Source organism: Equus quagga, chromosome 15, assembly GCF_021613505.1.
Source record: "Equus quagga isolate Etosha38 chromosome 15, UCLA_HA_Equagga_1.0, whole genome shotgun sequence".
NCBI classification, from domain to species: Eukaryota; Metazoa; Chordata; class Mammalia; order Perissodactyla; family Equidae; genus Equus; species Equus quagga.
Window position 1 is genome coordinate 82,857,046 of NC_060281.1, and position 24,904 is coordinate 82,881,949.

The 24,904-nt window shown below is 45.5% G+C and overlaps 1 protein-coding gene across 4 annotated transcripts in view; it reads left to right on the forward strand.

Annotated features, from left to right (window-relative positions):
* Positions 1-24,904, forward strand: part of GRK3 (G protein-coupled receptor kinase 3) — a 128,291-nt gene that overhangs the window by 23,504 nt on the left and 79,883 nt on the right. For 3 of the 4 annotated variants that reach the window (XM_046639772.1, XM_046639773.1, XM_046639774.1), the window contains one exon: positions 6,281-6,357. The exons of the other annotated variant lie outside the window; for it this stretch is intronic. In XM_046639772.1, coding sequence (XP_046495728.1) covers positions 6,281-6,357 — 77 coding nt within the window. The remainder of the gene's footprint in view (positions 1-6,280; positions 6,358-24,904) is intronic. 4 annotated transcript variants of the gene reach the window in all.

The following is a 24,904-nucleotide window of genomic DNA, read 5'->3' on the forward strand; positions in this document are numbered from 1 at the left end:
TTTTTTGTTTCAATATCGTTTATTTCTGCTCTTATTTTTATTATTTCCCTCCTTCTACTGACTCTGGGCTTTGTTTGTTCTTCTTTTTCTAGTTCTGTTAGGTGTCGTTTGAGGTTGCTTATGTGAGCTTTTTCTTGTTTAGTGAGGTGGGCCTGTATTGCGATGAATTTCCCTCTTAGGACTGCTTTTGCTGCATCCCAAATGTTTTGGTATGTTGTGTTCTCATTTTCATTAGTCTCCAGATAAAATTTGATTTCTTCTTTAATTTCTTCAATGATCCATTGTTTGTTGAGAAGCGTGTTGTTTAGTCTCCACATTTTTGCACCTTTCTCTGCTTTTTTCTTGTAGTTGATTTCTAGTTTAATAGCATTATGATCAGAAAAGATGCTTGATATTATTTCAACTCTCTTGTATTTATTGATGTTTGCTTTGGTTCCCAAAATATGGTCAATCCTTGAGAATGTTCCATGTGCACTTGAGAAGAATGTGTAACCTGCTGTTTTTGGATGAAGTGTTCTATATATATCTATGAAGTCCATCTGGTCTAATTTTTCATTTAATTCTATTATTTCCTTGTTGATTTTCTGTCTGGATGTTCTGTCCATTGGTGTTAATGGTGTGTTGAGGTCCCCTACTATTATTGTATTGTTGTTGATGTCTTCTTTTAGTTCTGTTAAGAGTTGCTTTACAAATTTTGGTGCTCCTGTGTTGGGTGCGTATATATTTATAAGTGTTATGTCTTCTTGGTGGAGAGTCCCTTTTATCATTATATACTGTCCCTCTTTATCTTTCTTTATCTGTTTTGCTTTGAAATCTACCTTGTCTGATATTAGTATAGCGACACCTGCTTTCTTTTGTTCATTATTAGCTTGGAGTATTGTTCTCCATTCCTTCACTCTGAGTCTGTGTTTGTCTTTGGGGCTGAGGTGTGTTTCCTGGAGGCAGCATATTGTTGGATCTTGTTCTTTGATCCATCCTGCCACTCTGTGTCTTTTGATTGGGGAGTTCAATCCATTTACATTTAGAGTGATTATTGAGACGTGGGGGCCTACCACTACCATTTTGTGTCTTGTTTTCCGCTTTTCTTCAGTTTCCTTTGTTTCTCGTCCCATGGTTTAATCTGTTCTGATGTAGAGCTGCTACTCTCTGTTGTTGTCCTTCTACTTATCTCCTCTGCTCTTGGTTTTGTAGCCCCTTTCCTTTTTTGGTTTTTTCAGGAATGAGGGTTTTCCTGAGGATTTCCTGAAGAGGAGGTTTTGTGGCAATGAACTCCCTTAATTTTTGTCTATCTGTGAAAGTTTTTATTTCTCCATCATATTTGAAGGATATTTTCGCTGGGTAGAGAATTCTCGGCTGTAGATTTTTGTCCTTCAGATTTTTGAATATATCATTCCACTCTCTTCTAGCCTGTAAAGTTTCTGCTGAGAAATCTGCTGATAGCCTGATGGGGGTTCCTTTGTAGGTTAGTTTCTTTTGCCTGGCTGTCCTTAGTATTTTCTCCTTGTCGTTGACTTTTGCTAGCTTCACTACTATATGGCGTGGAGTTGGTCTTCTTGCATTGATAAAGTTTGGGGATCTATTGGCTTCTGTCACCTGAAGATCCATCTCCCTCACCAGATTTGGGAAGTTCTCAGCCATTATTTCTTTGAATAGGCTTTCTGCCCCCTTCTCCTTCTCTTCTCCCTCTGGTATACCTATAATCCTTACGTTGCATCTCCTAATTGTGTCTGATAATTCTCGGAGAGTTTCTTCATTTCTTTTTAGTCTTGCTTCTCTCTCCTCCTCTGCCTGCAGCAATTCTATATTGCCATCTTCCAAATTGCTAATTCTTTCCTCCATATTATCGGCCCTACTGTTCAGAGCATCTAGATTTTTCTTAATCTCCTCTATTGTGTTCTTCATTTCCAATATTTCTGTTTGATTCTTCTTTATCGTATCAAACTCTTTTGTGACATAGCTCCTGAACTCGTTGAGTTGACGGTCAGAACTCTCTCTTAACTCATTGAGAATTTTAATGATGGCTGTTTTGAAGTCATCATTATTTAGGTTATATATCTCATTTTCTTTGGGATTGTTTTCTGTGTATTTGTTACTTTCTTTCTGTTCTGGAGATTTAATGTATTTTTTCATATTGCTTGATGTTGTTGATTTGTGCCTCCGCATGGAGATAGAGTTTAGTTGCTCCTTTCACTTGTTTCAGCTGCTGCGGTGGGGGAGCAGCTGTTTATACTGCACCAACCAGGAACCCTGTCCACAGTTGCTAACTGGGCCTGGGCCCCTCCTCATAGCCACAGTGGCCCTTTGGATTCCCTTCTCTGCTGTGGGGGCCGTCACAGGGGGGCTTCAGGCTGCTGGTGCCTACTGTTGCAGCCCGCCTAGATGTGCTCTCTCCTTGGGGTCTGCAACGGTGTTATGGGCTTTTCCAGCGGCCAGGGGTGGGATCACTTATATTTGTCGCTCCGTTGCTGTCGGCACCCACAAAATCTCACTTGTCCTCTATGGGTCGTAGGAGAGCTATTGGCATCTTCTACAGTCTGTGGTTAGTTCACCTAGCTATGCTGCTGTTGCCCTGGGGTCTTCCAGCCTTGTGGCTGGTGGCTGGGTGCCTTCTACTGGTGCTGTTCAGAGGCTTTCCCTAAGGCTGCTGTGAGCCTGTAGGGTTTCCCCCTAGGCTACGAAGCTGGGTCTCTGGAACTCCCCCCAGCCCCAGTCCTCTCCGAGATCTCCGGCTATCCCTAGACCCACGGGGTGGGCAACGGCAGCTGGGGGTCACCCCGCCCTCTGGGATTCTCTCCGGGCCTCTCCCGGAGCCGTGAATGCTCGGTGTGGCCCCTCTGCTAATGGCAGACAGAGAGTTTTGTCTGCTGCCCGGGCGGAACTCCGGCGCTTCCCGTCCGGGTCGCAGAGCCGGCCTTTGAAACTTCCCCCAGCCCCGGTCCTCTCCGAGATCTCCGGCAATCCCTAGTTCCACGGGGCGGGCAACGGCAGCTGGGAGACCTCCGTACCCTCAGCGACTCTCTCTGGGACCCTCCGGGCGCCGCGAACACCCAGCGGGGACTCCCCGCCAATGGCGGGGAGAGACTCTCCCCGCGGGCTCAGGTGTGCAACTCCAAAGTTTCCCTCTGCGTTTAGGAGTAATTGCGGGGGGTTTAGGTAGGGTTCTGGTCACCTGTTTCCACCGTCGCTCCTCTGTTGTGTGCTCGCTCCTGCCCTAGATGTGTGTGGATCCTCTGGGGGCGTCCGTTGGAAGAAAGCCGCTTGCGGGTACTAGGCTGCTCGTCGGGGTCGGAGAGTTTTCACCTATTTCCACATCCTCCCGGAGAAAAGTCCATCCGCCTTCCGATGTATAGTCGCGTGGGTCTCTCAGACGTCCTGAAATGCTGTCTGGATATCCTTTGTCAAGCGATAACTGTCCAAATAATTGTAGACTCGAAGGGGGATAGACAAAGAGGACTACTCACGGCGCCATCTTGGATCCAGCGATTTAAAAACTTTTATGGAAATGCAAAGAACCTAAGAGAGCTGAAAAAGAAAATAAAAAGCAATAGAGCTAAGTTGGAAGACTTAGATTACCTGGCTTCAAGACTGACGGCAAACCTATGGCAATCAGGACAACGTAGTATTTAGGGAAGGATAGACGTATAGATCAATGCAACAAGATAGTCCAGAGATAGACCCACACAGTGTTGGATCGACAAAAATGACCAAAAAATTCAATGGAGAAAGGGTAGTTTTTCAACAAGTGATACTGGAACAATTATGTATTATAAGGAGGAAAGGAACCTTGATTCTTATCTTGCATCATACACAAAAATTAACATGAAGTAGATCTTAGGCCTAAACGTAAAAGCTAAAAGCTTTAAAATTTCTAAAGGGGGCCGGCCCAGTGGCGCAGTGGTTAAGTTCGCAGGTTCTGCTTTGGCGGCCCAGGGTCCCCAGTTCTGATCCCGAGTGTGGACCTGCGTACGTACCGCTTGGCAAGCCATGCTGTGGTAGGCGTCCCACATATAAAGTAGAGGAAGATGGGCACGGATGTTAGCTCAGGGCCAGTCTTCCTCAGCAAAAAGAGGAGGATTGGTGGCACATGTTAGCTCAGGGCTAATCTTCCTCAAAAAAAAATTTTTTTTCTAAAGGAAAATATAGGTTAAAATCTTCACGACCCTGGGATGTGAAAGATTTCTTAGCATAGACTATCCACCAAAGAACTAAACAATAAGTCAGAGGTCATCAGCTAAATAATTCTGCTCTGAGAAGGACTTCATGAAGAAAATGAAGAGGCAAGATGCAGACTGGGAGAAAATATTATCATATAGATCTGATGTAAGACTTGTTTCCAGGCTATATAAAGAAATTTTACAACTGAGGAATAACACAGACAACTCAATGAAAAGGCAAAAGATTTCACTACGCCCCTCACAAAAGAAGATATGCAGATCCCAGTGATCATGCACAAACACGCTCAGCATCGTTATTCATTAGGGAAACGCAAATTAAAATACAAATGAAAACAAAATGCCGCTACACACCCAACAGAATGGCTAAAACTAAAAAGACTGACAACGCAAGTGCTGGCAAGGGATATGGAGCAACTGGAACTATCATACATTGTTGGTGGGAATATAAAATCGTATAACCAGTTTGGAATCTGGTCCAGCACTTTTTCATAGTGTGAAATATAATTTACCATGGGAGCACCAATTTCATGTCTACATATTTACCCATGAAAAATGAAAACACACGCCCATAAAAAGACAGATGTACAAATATTTAAAGCAGCTTTATTCATAATAGCTCCAAACTGGAGACAACTGAAATGTCTATCAGCAGAAGAATGGAGGAACAAATGGTGGCATATTCGTACAATGACATACCACTTGGCAGTAAAAAAGAACTAAATACTTATGCGTACAACACTATGGGTGAAGCTTGCTTATGCCGAGTGAAAGAAGCCAGACACAAAAGACGACATATTGTATGATTTTATTTATGTAAAATTCTAGAGCTGGAGTGAGTAATCTATAGTAACAGAAAGGAGATCAGTAGTTGCCTGGATCCTGGCGTATGGGGAGATTGATTGCAAAGGGGCATCTTTTGGGGTGATGCAAATATTCTATATCTTGATTAGGATGGTAGGTATATGTGAAAAACTCATCTAATGGTACACTTAAAATATGCATTAATTATGTATAAATTATACCTCAGTTAGTTTGTTTTAAAGTGTAAAAAAAAAGGGGGAGGTAATGTCAAATTGTTGTCCATCCGTGGATGATAGAGATGCGATCTGTGCTTTTGCCATTTGGATAATCACTTTTGGTTCACTCATTGAATGATCCCTCCTTTGCCCATTTTTCTGCTTGTTACTTCTATTGTGTATTGAAGTTCTCTGGCGGGGGTGGGGCGGGAGGAGTCAGTGTCTGTGTCTCTGTTCCATTTCACTGATCAATTTATCCTGTCTTAGTTATTTTAGCTTCATAATTAGCCCCATTATCATTGTTCTCTTTCTTCAGGAATGTTTTTGATTTTCTTGACCCTGCGTTGGTTTGGACACATTTTATAAAGAGCTCATCTGTTTCTGTGTTCTATGAAAAACCCTATTGGAATATTGATGGATGTTGTATCGATTTTATAGATAAATTTGGGTAAATTTTGAATTTTTGCAGTATTAAATCTTTCTGTTCATAACTGTGGTGTTTCTCTCCTTTTATTAAAATCTTCTTTAATGTCTCTCCATACAATTTGTCATTTTCCCTGTAAAGTTCCTCCACATATTTTGAAAGATTTCTTCCAAGGCATGTGATATTTCTTAATTTACCGTAAGTGAAATTTTCCGTCTAATTATGTTTTCTCATGGTTTATTGTTGATATATAGGAATGTGATGTCTTTTCAATATTAATCATAGATTCGGGGGACATTTGCTTTTGTTTTAGAAAGAAGCTCGTTGGTGGATTAGCAGAATTCGTCGTGTATGTGCACACACTGGTGCATATTTTGGAAAGCAGTTGTGTTCAGGTTGAGCTTTCCCAAAGTCCTTGTTATTTTGTGTAGTCGAGCCTCTACATGTGAGGTTGGCCCCGAGTGGCAGGAGAGGCTACTGCTGGAGCCATAATGTGCCTGGCTCTGCGTCTGCTCAGCCGTTCCTGCCGTCATGGGTGTCAGTAAGAGGGGCCTCTCGTCTGGCCAGTATCCTTGAGTTAAGACATCCACGTATTTTCTCATCTGGGGATGGTTCCTCATGATGCTGGCTGTAATTGTTAAAAACGTGTCACTCTTCTCTTTTAGTATCCGGAGTGTGATGCAGAAGTATCTTGAGGAGAGAAATGAAATAACCTTTGACAAGATTTTTAATCAGAAAATTGGTAAGTCCTGCTTGCTCGCTTGGCATGCTGTCATTCAGGATGGTGTCGGGAGACAAACAGTTGCATACATGCAGCCGTAATGCATTAAATGCTTTATAGCTCAAGCCGGGAATGACGGGGATTTCATGGAATCAACAGGATCCTTAACGATTGCTTGTATTCCTAGTAACGCATCTTGTGAATAAGCTATTGGCAGACAGACTAGTTTGATTCTAGGTTTTAAGGCAGTTTGGGGGTTGCCAAAAACAAAGGATTGGGTAGGTGGTGGGCAGAAAGAAGCTCTCCCTGGACCCGCTTCTGACGCTGCTGTCGTACTTTCTGTGATCACAGGGAGCTGGCCTGTGTCCTCAGAAACGTTACCCCACTCTTGTGGTTTGCTGTCTCCTTCCAAAGCGTGGGGCTGGCTCACTGGATCTCATCAGGTTTCAAGGGTTTGTGGGTTTTGTGCCCTGCTCGTTATTGTCAGTTCCACATCAATTACTCGTATTCCTGTGGCTCCTTCAGAGTCTCTGCTTAGCGTGTCACCGGGACTCCGCCTGTGGTGTACGCAGATTAAGCAGCCAACTCTCACCGGCTGATGCGCAGCCGGTCATGGCCCGTGCTGGTCTTGGCCCGTGCAGACGTATGGCTGTGGAGGAGCGCTCTGTGCCTACCAGCAGTTAGTGCCCAGAGAAGTTCGACTGGGCAGGAATCGCTTCACTGTGGGGTTTCAAGGCTAATGAAGAAATGAGATGTGTTATGTTCTCACCTGCGAACTGAAAGGCTGGCGATTTGTTTAGAGGTGACTGTCAGCCGGGTGAGGTTAGAGCCGTAGTCCACGTACTTATTTTTTTTCATTCCCCCACATCAGTTCCTGCCATCCAGAAATTTCCTAAACAATATTTTGTTCTCATCTAGGATAGGATTCGTCATTTGGCCCTCCAGCTGGCTGTCTTGTTAACCTGCCCTCGGTGATGTGGCAAACAGATAATTCTAGGGTTTTTACGTGAAAAATGCATAGCTAAGTGTCAGACAATAGGCAGTTCTTTTTCATTCTTTGCACCTTGCTGGCTTCCTGCAATCATTCAGACAAAGTTTGCTGAGGAATTGGGTCTTAGTTTTCAAATTATTTTACTTCTAGAGGAAATTACTTACTGAAGGTCCCTAGGACTCTATTTCTGCGTTTAGTTCGGTTTCCGTGATTCATAGACGCGGACCGATGATCCCTTTGGCACTGAATATTCTTAGCGATCATTCTGGGCAGCCGTTCCGCTCACAGGTACGGAGACGTGGACTCGGGCGGTGCAGCGACTTGCTCTGGTCCCCAGTTCTCCTTCTGTGCTCTGATCATCCTTTAAAGACTATTGGAAAGGAAACAGTGAACATAAAATGTGCTCCAGAAGGTCACCCGGTGAGCACTGGATAGATTTTTTTAAAGAAAGAGTTACGATGCTCTTTTTTGTTCATGTAGAGCAGAAACTGGTACCGAAAGTCTTTGGATTTTTGTAAACCAATTTTCACCTGGTCACAACAATTAGCCCTGTATTAAGGCGGTCTTCCATCGACATAGTTTCTGTGATAACCTGTGAAATACAGTGGTGGAAAGGTGGGTGACGTGCTCTGGAGAAGCAGGTGACGTGTGGCCTGTCTGCAGTGAGGACAGTGTGTGGAGAGCTGATGGCCCCGGGCCACACGGGAAAACTTCATCCTGCTCGTCGGCATTTGGGTGGGGAGCAGATCAGTTAGAAGGGTTTGGTTTTAATCTCATTTTTTGTGGCCACTTCTCATTGTTTTCATGGGATCTGGGTAGCCGTCATCCATATAAATGCTCTCCTTTGCTTCTGATTTTGTCCTAAAAAAATAGAAAATAAAACTGTCATGATAACAAGAGAGAGAAACTCCATGTCTTTGGAAGGGAAGAGAAAAAAAGGATTATTTATTACTTAAAATTAAAAAAATTTTTTTTTACCGCTTCATTGAGATATTTTATATAGCATAAAATTCACCCATTTAATGTATACAGTTGAGTAGTTTTTGGTGTATTCACAGAGTTGGGCAACCATCAACACAGTCTCATCTTAGAACATTTTCAACACCTGAAGAAGAAAGTTGGTCCCCATTGGGGGTCACTCTCCATTCTCCCCCTCCCCCACCCCCTCCATTCTGCTGATGCAATTTCTGTCTCTGTGGATTTGCGTATGTTGGACACTCCACGTAAGTGGACTCATACAGTATGTGGTTTTTGCATCTAGCATCTCTCAGGATAATCTCTTCCAGGTTTATCCGTGGTGTAGCCTGGATGAAGGCTTGCTCCTTTCCTTTCTCCGCTTGATAATATTCCACTGTATGGATGGACCACATTTTGTTTATCCCTTCATCTGTCGATGGATATTTGGGTTGTTTCCTCTTTTTGGCTGTTATGAATCATGCTACTATGAGAAGAGGGTATTTTTTAACATATAATTTGAGCAAGTGGATCCCTGTTATTAAGACACACTGGTGGATGTGACAAGCCTGCCCTCGTGCGCGGCTCTCATTCCAGTCTCTGAAATGCATTGAGGGTTCCTTCTCCCTTTGTGTTTTTGCTCCTCGCTCCTCCTCCTGTGACCCCTTTCCTGTCTGCCATCTCCCCAACACACGTGCCAGCCCCCAAACATTGTCTTTTCCATTTTGGTCTAAACCTTAGCTGAAGCTGGCTCCGCGAGACTTTGTTCTGAGCACCTAGTGGCGTTCGTGTGGCCTCATCCTCCGCTCCAGCCAGATTCCACCCCCAGAGCAGCCTCACGCGGCACTGATGGTCTGTAACTTTTATCTCAATGGAGCTATTAAAAAAAAATTGTTTAAATAAATAACTCTTTCTTCCCTTCTTTCCAGTTTATGAGCTTGGGGCTGGTGAGCTGGGTGCGGGGAGCTGAGTGTAAACTTGGCTGCAGGAAAGATCAGCCGCGGAGTGGGGGTGGGGCTGGGGAGAGCGCACAAGGGGATGCCCCGGACACGAGTCTATCATTATGTTTTGACACAGCTGTGTATTTAGGGTGTCTAGCCCTTGTCTGTCTGGTCCCTCCTTCTGCCGTGTGGCATTCTCATTTTCTGGCTGGGGATTGGGAGTGGGGAAGAACAGAAGGTTGACAGAGGTAGGAGCAGGTCTCCCTGACTCCCCAGGGCTTCTATCTTCCTGTGACAGCATCCTCCTTTTTCCCTTTGTCTTCGCCATCTGTTTTGTCTGCCCCTTTCCATGACTGTGTCCACGTGTTACCGCCTGGTCGACTTCTGTGGTTTTCTCTTGTTGCTCTTTCTGCCTATCAACTCTTCTCTTTTCCTGTACCTCCCAGCATCCCTCATGCTGATGGTCAGCGCAGCGTCGGGAGGACTGCCCTCTGATGGATGCTGTAGCTGATGCTGACGTGTAAAAATATTTTGTGAAGTGAAGCGTGTAGAAATCTTTCATTTACATGGCCTGTGCGGCTTTGCTGAGGTGATGGGTGATGGGCGGACCTGGTGGCTACGCCCCAAACTGGTTCTTCCGTTGCTTTTCTCGTCTATAGATGTGGGACTGAGAATAGTACCTTCTTCGTCAGGTTGTTGTGAGGATTCGGCAGGAAACGTGTATGACGCTCTTAACAGAGTGAGTGCTTCTCAGCAGATGCACAGTGAGTGGAAGCTCTTAAACGAAATTGTTGGTTATAAAAATATCGAGTCATACACAGAAGTAGACTAGGATAATGAACCCCCGTACATAGACATCACCCAGATTCAGTAATTTTCAACATTTTGCTGTACTTGCTTCATCCATCCCCTCCTTTTGTGACTGCTGCAATATTTTAAAGCAATTAGCAAACCCCTCATAGCATTTCAGCCCCATGTACGTCTGTAAAACACAGGAATGTTTTCTTGTACAACCGCCATGCCTTTATCCCAGCCAATGAAAGTGATGATTCTTAGTTTAGTATTTAATGAGGATGCTTACTTTAATACTGCGTCTGATGAATGCATAAAGTCCCTTTACTCTCGTTTGTTTGAATCAGGATCCAGATTTTGTTCTTGTATTGTAATTGATGACAGCGTCTTTTTTAATCTAGAACAGGTACCCCCTCGGCCCCCTCCCCCACAGGTAATTGACTTATGAAGGAAACGGGGCCAGTTTTCCTGTAGAGCGTTCCGCATTCTGGGTTTTTCTCTTTGCTGCTCCTATTTCCTACATTTCCTGTAAACTGAAAGTCAGCTCCAAACGCTCGATGAGATTCGGCGTGAATTTTGTGGCGTGAGGGCCTCGCAGGCGGTGCTGAGCGCTTTGTGGCAGGAGGTGCACCCCACACAGGCGGGCCTCTGTCCTCCCGTCTCCAAAGGGGGCTCAGGTGTGGTCAGCGCCCAGGTTCCTCATTAAGCCGTTGTCTGCTGTTTGTTTCATCTTCATGGGTGATATCTGCCTAGATCGGTTATTTTCTTAGGTAATGGCAAAATGGGGAGTTTTCTCGTTATGTCGTTCCTCCACATCTAGGACTTGACTCAGCAACTTGAGCTGTTTGGTTGCCTTTAGATTTAGTTCGTGTAGGAAGGGTGGGTGTTGTTGGCAGAATTTTCAGACGTCTCCCGTTGCCTTCGCCTCTGGGGTTCCTTCCAGGAGTAGCCGAGCTGAAAGGGATGTTGCAGGTGTCATTACTGTTGCGTTGTGGGTGGGCTTCATCTGCTCACACCAGCCCTTTAAGAGCAGAGCATTTCCTCAGGCTGGAGGCAGAAGAGAAAGTCAGGGGTGGAAGCACAAGAAAGAGTGCACGTCCTGTGGCCAACTGTGCAGGTGGAGGGGCCCACAGGGGAAGCACTGTGGGTGTTCTCCAGGAGCTGAGTGACTTCTCGATGGCAGGCAGCAAGGACACAGTGACCTCAGTCCTACAACCATAGATGCTGAATTCTGCCAACAAGCTGAATGAGTTTGGAAGCAGCTCCCTCCCCGGAGCCTCTAGATACGGACCCAGCTTGCCAACACCTTGGTTTTGGCCCTAAGGCGGGAAACCCAGTGGAGCCCACCAGGGCCTCTGACCTGAGCGACCGTGAGCTAATAAATGAGCGGTGGTTCTTTTTTTTTAGGAATATTAGCCCTGAACTAACTACTGCCTATCTCCCTCTTTTTTTGCTGAGGAAGACTGGCCCTGAGCTAACATCCGTGCCCGTCTTCCTCTACTTTACATGTGGGACGCCTACCACAGCATGGCTTTTTGCCAAGCGGTGCCATGTCCGCACCCGGGATCTGAACCAGCGAACCCCGGGCTGCTGAGAAGTGGAACGTGCGCACTTAACCGCTGCGCCACCGGGCCGGGCCCCTGAGCGATGTTTTTAAGTCACCGAGTCTGCGGTGGATTCTTACACAGCAGTAGAAAACGAACCCAGCAGGATCAATGCTTAATTCTTTGTTTTTAATTGCCAGTTTTCAGAATTAAAAGGGTTAAGTGACAGCTGCTTTTATTCTCTTTCTCATCCTTATATAGAAATTATATGTCTTACTGGACATGAATTAAGTTGATTCCAAATTTGCTGTCAGTAAAACTTAGACATTTCGATATTGACACTGTTCTTGCTTTGGCTCATTGAAGGGATGGTTTTAAAGGGACATTGGTTTTTGAATAGACAGTAAAATCAATTTGGCAGTTATGCTTGAGATGATTCTCTTGATAAGATATACTGAAATGATAATTTCATCATATGCAAGTGAGGCACATGGCATTTGATAAATTCCATCTGTCTGTCGACAATCTACTTAGCTTCTCTGTCTGTGTACCCACTCCTATTAGGGGAGGATGTTTCTGATTAGAAGGAGAGTCCGAAATAGGTCCTTAATTCGTGAAGTATGCAAATGTCGCTCTCGTGTATAAAGAACATCACGGTTAATGTAATATTGCGCCACGTATTGCCACAGGAGACATTTCATTTTCTGACAGTGACTTCAGAGTTTGATCCAGAGTTTGAAAATTAATCTTTTTGAACTTGCGTGAAATAGTCTTGGTGTCCGAATCATGACTTTTGGTCAAAATAAAAGTTGGCAATTTTTACTTTTTTTAAAAGCAGCTTTATTGAAATCTATTGGTAGTACCTGCCATAAAATTCACCCATTGTAAGCATACACTTTGATGAGTTTTAGTACATTCACAGAGCTGTGCAGCCATCACCACAATCCAATTTGGAAACAACTCCACGCCTCAAAGAGACCCCTTGTGCCCATGTGTGGTCACTTCCTGTCCCCGTCCCCAGCCAGCTGCTAATCTGCTTTCCGTCGCTGTAGATTTGCCTTTTCTGAACCTTTCGTGTGAGTGGACTCTTACAGTATGGAGCCTGTAGTCTTTGCATCTGGCCTCTGATGTAGCCTGGGGTTTCGGAGGTTCGTCCATGCCGTGTGTACTGGTCCTCCGTTCCCTTTTGTTGCTGAATAATATTCCTTTATATGGGTAGAGCACACTTTGTTTATCCATTCAGTAGTCGATGGACACGTGGATTATTTGCACTTTTTGTCTATTACAAACGATACTGCTGTGAACATTTGTGTACAAGCTTGGACATACATTTTCATTTCTTCTGGTTATGTAACTAGGAGAAAAATTGCTAGGTTGTATGGCAAATTCATGTTGTTTTTTTTTTTTTGAGGAAGATTAGCCCTGAGCTAACATCTGCTGCCAATCCTCCTCTTTTTTGCTGAGGAAGACTGGCCCTGAGCTAACATCCGTGCCCATCTTCCTCTACTTTATATGTGGGATGCCTGCCACAGCATGGCATGCCAAACAGTGCTGTGTCCGCACCCGGGATCTGAACCAGTGAACCCTGGGCCGCCGAAGTGGAACGTGCGCACTTAACTGCTGCACCACCGGGCCGGTCCCAAATTCACGTTTAACTTTTTAAGAAATTACTAATTATTTTCCAAAGTGGCTGTAGTGTTTTACATTCTTCCATCAATTTATGAGAGTTCCAGGTTTGTCATAGCTCTTCAGCGCTTGCTGTTGTCTTTGTGATTATTGCCATTCTGCTGGGCATGTTGCTGTGATGCTGAAAGCTAGGCCACTGGGATTACAAATACCATCAGGGTCACCCACAGTGGACAGGTTTCAGCGGAGCTTCCAGACTAAGACAGACTAGGAAGAAGGACCCGGCCACCCACATCTGAAAAATCAGCCATGACAACCCTGTGAACAGCAGCAGAGCATCGTCTGATAGAGCGCCAGAAGGTGAGCGGATGGCGCAAAAACCAGGCAGGTTCCGCTCTGCTGTGCACACGGTCGCTAGGAGTCGGAATTGACTCACCAGCACTGACAGCAGAGTGGGTATGAAGCGGTGCTTCATTCTGGTTTTGATTTGTGTTTCCCCAACAGTTAATGCTATTGAACACGTGTGTACTAATTAGCCATTCTTATGTCTTCCTTGGTGAAATGTCTGTTTAAATCTTTTGCCCATTTTAAAAATTGATTGTCATTATTTATATTATTTATCATATGGATAATTTACAAATTTTTTCTCCCAGTTAGTGGCTTCTCTTTTTCATTTTCTTAATGGTGACTTTGGGAGTGCAAAAGGCTTTAATTTTGATGAAGTCCAATTTATACATTTTTTTTTAATGAATCATACTTTGGTGTCATATCGAAGAACTTTTTGCCTGATGAAATCTACAGAGATTTTCTTCTATTTTATTTCTAAAAGTTTGATCATTTTAGCTCTTATGTTTAGGTCTTTGGTCGATTTTGAGTTGATTTTTGTATATGGTGTGAGGTAAGGGTCTATCTTTTTTTTGTATGTGGGTATCCAATTGTCTGAACACCATTTGTTGAAAAAATGTTTCCTTTCCACTTGGGTTATCTTGGCACCTTTGTTGAAAATTAATTGACCGTAAATGTAAGGACTTACTTCTGGACTCTCACTTTCGTTCCATTGGTCTTTGTTTCTGTCCTTATGCCAGCACCACGCTGTCTCGATTGCTGTAGCTTTATAGTAAGTTTTGAAATCGGGAAATAAAAATCCTCCTACTTTGTTCCTTTTTCTAAAAATTGCTTTTGGCTATTCTGGATCCTTTGCATATGCATTTGAATTTTAGCATCAGTTTTTCAATTTCTGTAAAAAAAAATCCTGCTGGAATTTTGAGAGAGATTGTGTTGAATCTATAATTTGGGGAGAATTGCCATTTTAACAATATTGAGTCTTCTATGAAAATGCAGTGTCTCTACATTTATTTAGATTGTCTTTAGTCTCTCTCAGCCATGCTTTGTAGCGTTGTAAATTCCTTGGGATTTTTCTACATGTGGGATCCTGTCTCTGAATAAAAACAATTTTACTTCTTTTCAATCTGGTGCCTTTTATTTTTTTTCAATTTTTCACTTTGATTTCCTAAATACTTTTTATGTTGGTCTCAAATGTATTTAGCCTGATTTCAAAGAACATTTACCTAGAAAGAATGCATAAATTATATTTGGCATTTGGGGTTAAGGCATAAGAAATATACTTGCCGTGAGCTTTGAAAACAAAAGTATATATTTCATTATAAAAAGAATACATTGGAAAAGCAGAGATTACTACCTTAGAATATCCTTTAAAAAAAATTTCTAAGCAGTCCTTATGGAAATAAAGATGGACGCAGATATGTCATAGGCATTTATTTAAAACATTTGGTAATTATACAAGACCACAGAATAGTAAGAAACATAAGTGACAAGAAAACATTTTAGGGTTATCTTTTTGTCACTTTCAAAGAACAAACTTTCTAATCTAGTTTAGAATTTATAAAATTATTGCCTGAAGTGTTTTGTGCTTCAAAACACAATAGATATTGAAAACCTGCAAATATTTATAACGGTGCAAATTCCCACTCAAAGGCTGGGGTTATGTTACAGCCAATGGAGCATTTTTGCCTGTGGTTGGACAGCGGGAAATCCTAACCTGGGAACCAGCTTCTGTCTTTGTTTTCCCTTTTGTGTCCACCTTTGTCTGGAAGTGTTTGCTTCTGTCACTGTGAAGGGCCTTCCCCTGACCCACACCCTCTGATGGACGGGTCACGGAGCCGGGTTCCCACCCTGTCTTATCCATAAAACGTTCTCCAGCTGAGAGCAGGCAGCCACCACCCGGAAGAAAAACCTGGGGCCCCATTCAATGCTGCATCAATTATCCATCCCTTTGTGCAGACTGTCAGCGAGGGAAAGAGTTAAAGATCCATTTAAGCTTTCAAATAGGAGCGAGCAACACTTGACTAAGCAACAGCTAATTGGATTTTCAATTGAAAAGGCCACGCAGCAACAGGCACAGAGTGGTGAGGGAGCCCCAGGAAGTTAGGGACACAGATACTGTGGAGTTTCACCTTGGGTTTTCTAACAAAAATGCTGCCCAGAGAGCAGAGACACTGGAAGAGAGGGAAAAGCTGTTACTTAAAAACCTCCTGGCAGGCAGGCTTTTCAGCTGAGTTTTTATCTGTGTTGGCTTCGAGAAGCCTGGTGTCGGCTCCTCGCGTTGGCGTCTGCCCCAGCTGGGAGACGCCACCTGCCCTGCAGCGCAGCCTCTCCAGCTCTGAAAATTTGGGACAGCTGAGAGATTGGAAGCAGCTTTCAGAGAGGTTGAAAGGGCTATACCAGTTCCATGAGAAAATTTAGTTTTTTAAAAAAGCAGTTTATTAGGGCTGATTTTCCTTTTAAAGCCATCATTCAAGTTCTAAGATCAGCCATAGTGATCACTTCTAAGAAAAATCAGAAGAGCGACATTTTACTGGAATTACAATCCTTTAGCATCTGCTAATCACCAGAACTGTAGGAAGGCTGGCATCTTACCGCGAGACCCCCGGGCTGCAGGCTGGCGGCTCTCCTTATGATCTTTTAAATTGTTGCCACTGAGCTTGCCCTGAGCTCGGCTGATAGCAATTACAGGTACTGTTAGTTTAAGACTGTGATGGCTCCCTGGTCCTGAGCGCCGCTCTGCTTCCTGGGCCAGGTAAACATAACGTGCCCAAGTTCACGCACCTTTCGAGAGGCACAGCCAGGATTGGAAGTTATGCTCTTTACAACTGCTTTTTTCTGCCTCTGGCCAGGAAAAGTGAGTGTGGAAATTAGCACGCACATGGCGTTTCTCTCTGTCTCTTTTTAAAATAACATATCCTATTTCCTGTGTAATGATGCTATAGTCCAGAATTGGGGTTGATGCACCAAGATCTCTCTCTATCAGATGTGCTTTGCTGAACGAGACATTCCTAATCGAATATGTTTTGAGGGCTTCCCTGGAAATGTCTGTTTAAACAAAAAGGCCATGGTCAAGGCTACGACAGCGCGTCAGGCCACAGAGGGCTTCCGTCCCCCAGCCAGCTTGCCCCACCAAGGAATCTATGTGAAACCCACAGACCTCTGGCATGCCAGTGTTGACCACTTGTAAAGTGTGTTTACGGCTGCCAAGGAGGTCCTGAGATTCATGCAAAAGGGCTGCTGGTGATGTTTCTGAGGCATGAGTTTGTCTCAAATGTGGGGAAGCCACTTTCTTAGGCAAGAGGTAAGCCTCGCCCGTCAGCCAGCGCCTGCAGCTGACTCAGTGTGCTAGCTCTCTCCCCGCCAGGGTCCACATATTGTAGGGAAAGAAATTTGTACACTCTGGCAGTATTAGCAAATGTGTGTGGTCTTAGTTTACATTGCTGGAGAATGCCAGGGACCTGGGAAACATCGCCTATCCTGAAAGGGTTGTCCGTCAGCTTTTTGAACTGATGGTGGGGGGTGACGCTGGCTCGCGGACCAGCGCGATAGCCGTGGAGGCGGTGAGAAGTCACTGCCCTCCAGACTTGAAGATGGGATTTGTAATGAGTTGTATGGTGGCACGAAATTGGGTGGGAGGGACCGGGGCTTGCAGGGGACGCATGTCCCCGGGTCCAGTTAAAGGAGATGCTCTGGTAAGAGGCTGAATGTGTAGGGTGATGGTTTTGTTCCTGCATCTTGGAATTACCGTGACTTGATTTGCACCGCGGGCCAGTTGCTGGAGAGTGTTGACACGCCCCCTTTGCGTTCTGCCTGATGGCTTTAGGTCGGCCTTAAGCTCGGAGCTCTGTCCCAACTCTGATCGCCTTCTGCTCGCTGACGAACAGAGAAGAGAAGCCCCAGCAACGGTGGCGCAGGGAGAGTTGATCTAGTCCCTGAAAGAGACTGTTTATAACAGTGGAACACAAAGAGAGAAGCCAGGACAACTTCCCGAAGGGCAATTTTCCTTGTCTTGTAAGATGCACTTGCTTTCCACAGAAATCTTTTTTTTTTTTTAATTAAAATTTTCACTGCTTTGAGTGTGGGTGAAAGAAGAAATTTTTAAAAAAAAACTGTTGTCAAGTCTTCAAAGCTTGCTCTTTAGGAATCCTCTGGCTACCGTCTGATTGAGGGCTGTTGAGAAGATCCAAGTTAGTTTTGTTTCGTGGCTTCTGCTCTTAAACCAACAAGCGGGTTCAGAATTGTGATAGAAATGAACGTGAAATAGAATAGCTTCCTGGGAACATTAATTTAGGCCGTTTTCATCCATTGCATTATTTTCAGAATATGCCTGATATCCTCCTCATGAGGTACCACATATATAAGAATCCAATTGTTACTTATTTTTTTCCTTGTTTACTGATATGTCTGTGTTCCTCTTAAAAACAACTGTGTAGAGGTATAATATGTATGCAGTGAAATACATCCGTCTTAAGTATATTGAGTTTTGACAAAAGTGTACACCTGTGGAGGCCGGCCCGGTGACACAGTGGTTAAGTTCATGTGCTCCACACGGGTTTGGATTCTGGGCGCAGATCTAGCACCCCTTGTCAAGCCATGCTGCGGCAGCATCTCACATAACCATAGAGGAAGACTGGCACAGATGTTAGCCCAGTGACAATCTTCCTCAAGCAAAAAGAGGAAGATTGGGAAAGATGTTAGCTCAGGGCCAATCTTCCTCACAAAAGAAAAAAACTGCCCACCTGTGTACTTAACTGCCACAATCTATTTATAGACCATTTCTATCACTTTACAAAGTACACTCTTGCTCCTTTGTATTCGGTTCACTGCAGCCCCAGGCAACCACCGATCTGCTTTCAGTCTCAATAGATTGCACTTGCCTTTTCTAGAACTTCTTATCAGTGGAATCAGATGATAAGCAGTCTCTGTGTCTGGGTTATTGGCTTCAGCACAACGTCCTTCCTTGAGGTTCATCTCTACTGTTGCTTGCATTGGGATTTTCTTTCTTTTATTACTGAGTAGTATTTCTTTGTACGGACTTAACATAGTTCACTTGCTTGTGGATGTTGGGGTTGTTTACAGTTTGGGGCGATTATGAATAAAGCTGCTCTGGACCTTGTTGCACGAGGCTTGTTGTGAACACGGGCCATTGTTTCTCTTTGCTAAGTCCCTGGGGGAGGAGTTCCTGGATCTCCTGTGAGAGGTGCGCGCACGTTACAATTGTTAAATCGTTTTGATGAGTTGACCCCTTTTTCATTTTGAGATATCCTTTATCCTGGTCATGATATATTGTTCTGACATCCTCTTTGTCTAAGATTAGTATAATCATTCCAGCTTTCTTGGTTTTAGTGTTTACATGGTTTATCTGTTCTCTAATCTCTGCCTTTTAATTAGAAGATTTGGACCATTTATAGTTAAATAATTACCAGTGTAGTTGGGTTTAAGTCTCACATCCTTCCATTCGTTACTTTGTTGCTTTTTGCTTCTTTTCCTGGCTTTTCGATTGAGTATATTCTAGTACCTTATGTGGTTGTTACTCCTGGCTGATTAGCTATATATATCTTCGTTTTATCTACTTTTTGTGTGTTTCCAGGCGCCTTGGCTTCCCTGAACTCCTGCTGCCCTGGGCTCAGCAAGACCCCATGGGCTGCCTGGGTCTCCCTCCCAGTGTCACATTTCAGAACGTACCTGCAGGCCAAGAGTGGCCCATCCTGGCGCCCTCCTAGTTTATTTCCCTTCTCTTGGGGACCACAGCCCTTTCCACGTGTGAAGACAATTATTTCCTATATTTTGCCCAGTTTTCTGGTTGTTGTGGTGGGAGGTTAAGTCTGGCCCTGGTTGCTGTATTATGCCCTGAAGTGTAGTTTTCAAAGTAAAATATTTGGCTCTTGGTGGGAAATGGGTTAAATATACGAAACTGGGACAACCTGTAAAACTCTAGACTTACCACCCCATTGTTATAACTTCACATAGTGACTCAAAGATGATGATCACTTTCCAGCAGGACGGGCAAATCTGAAAGTAGAAGCTTTGAGCAAGTCTGTTTCAGGACCGTTTGATGATCGCAACAGTTACCAAGCCCTTGGGCGCTCAGCATTCTAAGTACAGAGCTCGGTCAGTCTTCAGAATAACCCCCGCGGAGGTCGTTGGTAGCCCCATCTCACGGGCGAGAAGGCCGGCACTCAGAGGGGAAGCGACTTGCCCGGTGTCTTGCCCGCAGCGACGGGGTTGAGCTGGAATTGAGCCGACAGAGCAGGACTAATTAGGAGGGTTTTCCTGATTGTGTAGATGAAACGTCTTATGGGGCTGCAGTGGAGTTCAGCTTCACTAAGGCCGGAACTTCACGCAGGAAGTGGTTCGTTTCTTCCTGAAATAGCTCCGTGTTGCCGGGACAAAGCAGGGTGATTAATTTCCCACAAGAAATGGCTCCACCCAAACCCTCACCCTCTCTCCATCTTCTCTCCTCCTCTACTCCCTCCTCCCTCCCTCCTTTCTTACTTTACTTTTCCGTTCCTTTCTCTTTCCCCTCCTCTACCTGTCAAAAGAACAATAAGAAAATGGCAAAAAACAATGAAATAAAGACTAATCCCAGTTTAATTTATGGAAATGTAGAATATTGGGTCTAAATGCAACATTAGATTTTATGCGTCCCGGTCCCTTTGTTTTATTGATGAGGAAATGAGGGAACATTGGCACAAAGTGAGTCGACTGAACCCACACGGCAGGCGCTGGAGTGTAGGTGTACTCACCGTGGTAGGATGTGGGTGTCGGCTGCCTGCGAGGTGTGGTGAATGTCAAATGGGCGTAAGCGTCCTGTCTGTGCTGTGTGGCTAATGACAGCAGGTGACAAGAAGGAGACCGGCCAGGCAATTGCTTCAATTTGTCATTTAGGGAATGCTTCTTTGAGGAAATAATTGGTTTTGAGAAGGAAGGAGCCATCCCCGTGCAGATCAGATAGAAAAGCATTCTCAGCAGAGAGGGAACAGCATTCCTGGCAGAGGGAACACGTGGTCATTAGCCGGGGGGCAGAAGGAGCACAGTGCGATTCAGAAACAGCCAGAAGGCCAGTGCTGAGTGAGGGGGGGGCAGGCGCCGGGGTTTTGTTGTACGTTTGGTGGGAATCTCTGGTGGGTTTTGACACACGTGTTCTCTGTTTTAAGATCGTTCCTGCCTCTTTATGGAGAGTGAATTGTTGGGGTCAAAAGTGGGAGAGAGGAAGCAGGGAGATGAATCCAGAAGATGCTGGTGGTGGCTTCCGTCAGATCAGGGAGCTGGAGATGCGGGAGGCGGTGGGTTGGGGATGCATTCTGGACGTGGAAACTGACAGGTTGGCTAATGAGTGTGGGGAGCGAGGGAAGAGAAGACTCAGGGAGAACTTAAGTGCCGTTTTGGGGGGCAATAGTTTACTTAATTTCTATGATCTAGGGGAATACATACATTCTCTTAAGTATATTTCCTTTAATTATTCAAAACTTTGGATAGTTACTGTACAGAAAGATGAAATGAGACAAAGTGACACAGCGGCGTGATGGAGTTGGGCGTATGCTAGTTCCCGGCGCCGGAGGCTTGGCGAGGCCGTCTTGTTCCCATCTGTCTCCTGCATCCTTGTCTGTGCGCGTCCACTCCCACAGGGCGCCCGCACCCGATCCCACAGCTTCTCCTTGAGCCGTAGCGAGCCAGCTCTTGGCCGTCTCCTGCCTAGAGATCACTTCCTGGGTCGTGTGGTGCCCCTGTCCCCTGAGAACAAATCCAAACCTGCCTCATTGTCTCCTCCCCTCACCGGAAAACCCCAAACTCAGAAACCAAAACACACATGTGCACACGTGCACACCAGACTGGCCCCTTCCCTCCCCTGCTGTTGATATTGATGATACCGCCGTTTCCTATGACACCTGGATCGCAAATTTGTGACACCCGTTGACCTCTCTGCCCTTGTCACTCATGCCCTGTCATTTTCCATCTCTGCCACCACTTTAGTCTCTCCCTAAGAGTTTCCCCTAATCCAGACACTGGATGATGTGACTCGGCCCGTACCGTGACCCACATTTTTCAGGACTGGCTGTCCATCCTAGTTTTATTTTCTTTCTTCATCCCCTTTTCTACCTGTTGGGCGGTAGTCCGAAGACACCGCTTCCTCATGTCGTGTTCGTGTTCTCAGCCTGTCCTGAGCCCCCGCTGCAGGAGAAAGCTCGTCTGTGACTGTCACTCACGTCACCGCGCCTGGCCTCAGTCCGTCTTCCTCCTGGCACCCGCCTTCACTGACGAGCGCCCTGTGCTGTCGCCTCCCCTTGCGTTCACATCTGTCTCCCTCTGTGCAAGGCCCCCTCCCAGCTGGTGCTTTGCTCAGAGATCCACCCAGTGGAGGGCTAGCTTAACCCCTTATTTCTGACGATAAAACAGCCCGTTTTCTTACGTTGCTGCGTCACTGGTCTGTGGCATGCATTTGGCACTCACTGTGGAACATCTCTATTACACATGCCTCTTCATGCTGTTTCCCTCGCTGGGGTATCAACTCCTTGAGACCAGAGAATGTCTGATGCTGTTCCCTCTGTAATGCTGAATTTATACGGCAGAGGAATCGACCCTTATTTTCCTTTTGGTTGACTTTCTGTTTCCGCAGGAGGTCCTTTCAACGGCCATTACTGTAAACTCTTATTTGTAACGTTCTGTGTAAAGAGTGTATTTGTACACTGTGTCATGACAGCATTCCGGGGGAGAGGTAAGGGCCCACTGATCATACACTGGTGTCCCCTCCGTCACCTTCGCCGTGGGCCTCGAGGGCATCTGCGCTGTTGGGATGGGTGGTAGCGTGAACATCCTGCAAACAGGGGGATCAGCTGGCGGCTGTTTGGAACAGACAGGTCACAGACTGGCAGCTGTGTAGTTGTGCCCAGCCCACCCCTGCGCTGTGTGGAAGGAACATTCATTGATAAAGCCAGGTTGCTTCCCATGGCACCATCCGCACTTCTGGGAGATGGTATAAGGCACTGAGTGTAACTTTCTTTAAAAAATTAAGCCTGGGCCAGCCCTGGTGGCCTAGCGGTTAAGTGTGGTATGCTCTACGTCGGCAGCCTGGGTTCAGTTCTCGGGTGTGGACATACACCACTCTTCTGTTAACGTCCATGCTGTGGCAGTGGCTCACATAAAAAAGGAGAAAAAGAGGAAGATTGGCAGTGGATGTTAACTCAGGGCGAATCTTCCTCAGGGAAAAAAACCCCCACAATGTCAAGTAATTTGTCAATTAAATGACAGCTGGTTATAAGTTAAAATGAATTTGAGCAACATAATGAAAAACCATCTCATCATTGTAGTAAGTAGTCACTCATATTCATTAAATTTCACGTCAAATATGAAACGCAACTTGGACTGCGAGTCTCTTGAGGTTCCCCAGTAGTGGGCTGTGGACTTTCCTGCCCCAGCAGTCGGCACGGGCAACCTCGCCACCTGGCCTTCCACCATCACGGTTCTATTGTGTCTCGAAGGCGAAGGCTTTTGATAACGTGAACATTCTCATAGAAATACTCAGGGGGTGGTGGTAGGCAGGCACTATTAACACGTGGGGTCAGCACCAGGTCCCTATTTTAGGTCGGCTTAGGGAATGGGATGAGGACACGAAAGGCCGTCTAGGGACAGGTGGTGGCAGATGAGTGTCTATGGCAGAAGCCGAGGCGAAAGGGAAGGGGTAAGAATTCAGCTTAGCCCAGGGCCTGCCATGTTGAGGACACAGAGCCCACCTCTGGAATCCTCAGACCTGGATTTGAGAGCTGGATTTGAGAGCTGAGCTTTTTAATTTTTTATAAAACAATTGCCCACTTGTAATAAAAAGGATTCGCCAGCAGGCTTTTTGGCCTCTCAGAGCTCTCGGCGAACACTGAGTGTTGTGTAAGGGGTAAATAAACCCCTGGTGTCGGGGTTCTTCTAAATGGACCCTCCGCCTGCTGGTGGAGCGTGGCTCTCCTCGTGCACTGAGGCGTTCATGATGTAGTGAAGCACCCTTCCCACCGCCTCCCCCGAGGGACTGGCCCTCCCCGGGATTGAAGTCTCCCTCTGTCCTTACCTCACCTAAAGTTTCCTGCCTCAGAGACTTGTCTGCTTTCCCCGACCCTCTCTGGTCCATTGATCTCTCCACGCCCAGCTGGTGCTCTGCCTCTTCCTGAAACTCTGTGTGACCGTGCTGCACGCTGCACCGACCTGCCCCTTGGGAAATTTATCGAATGTTTATTGAGCCGAGGAAGTCCCAGCCATTGTGCTGAGGATCAGAGAGAAAAATACACAGGAGCAGGCGGTTCCCTCGTGGAGCCCTCAAGTAAATAACAAGACTTATACTGACATCTTAACATGATGCCAGCTGTCTATTCCAGAGGCTGGTGTCGTGTGTGACAGGGAAATGCTAGAGGTGTTTCCATAAACGCCAGGAATATAACAAGGAACCAGAAATGGATGTGTGGATCACCCAGACGGGGCCGAGGACCCGAGAGGTGGAGAGCTGGAAGATTTGGCACAGCCGACCTGATGGCAAACCCCAAAGCAGAAGGGCCCTAGACACCTGTGAGCAGAAGACCCATAACCCAGGGTAGACACAGGCAAAGACTATGCAGACAGGCCATTACAAAGGAAAAACAGGGCCAGCCCTGATGGCCTGGTGGTTAAAGTTCAGCACGCTCTGCTTCAGCAGCCCAGGCTCAGTTCCCAGGCACGTCTGTCAGTGGCCATGCTGTCGTGGTGGCTCACATACGAAAAGAGGAAGATTGGCAGCAGATGTTAGCTCAGGGTGAATCTTCCTCAACAAAAAAAACCCCCAAAATAAATAAATAAAAAGCAAAAACAAATGGATCCTAAACATTTGAAAAGATTTCAACCTCACTAAAAAAATAAGGGAAAGGCAAATTAAAGTTACTCTGAAATAGGATTTTATTTTTTTATCTTTCAAATTGGCAAAAGATCCTAAAGTTCAATAATGCTTTTTTTTTTTTGAGGAAGACTGGCACTGAGCTAACATCCGTGCCCATCTTCCTCTACTTTCTATGTGGGACGCCTACCACAGCATGGCGTGCCAAGCAGTGCCATGTCTGCACCTGGCATCTGAACCAGCGAACCCCAGGCTGCCGAAGCAGAATGTGCGCACTTAATTGCTGTGCCACTGGGCTGGCCCCCAATAACGCTTTTGATGGGGTTGCGGGTTTCAGAACAGGTCCTCTGTGCCATTGCTGGTGGGACTATGTACAGGTCCTACTCCAGTGGGGCTAGTTGGGCCAGGTCTGGAAAAGAACAGAATGTCTGTGTAACCTTGAGCTCTTCAGTTTCCCTCTGAGGAGTGTATCCTACAGATGTACTTGAACACGTGAGACATGATGTATGGCAGAGATTATTTCCTGCAG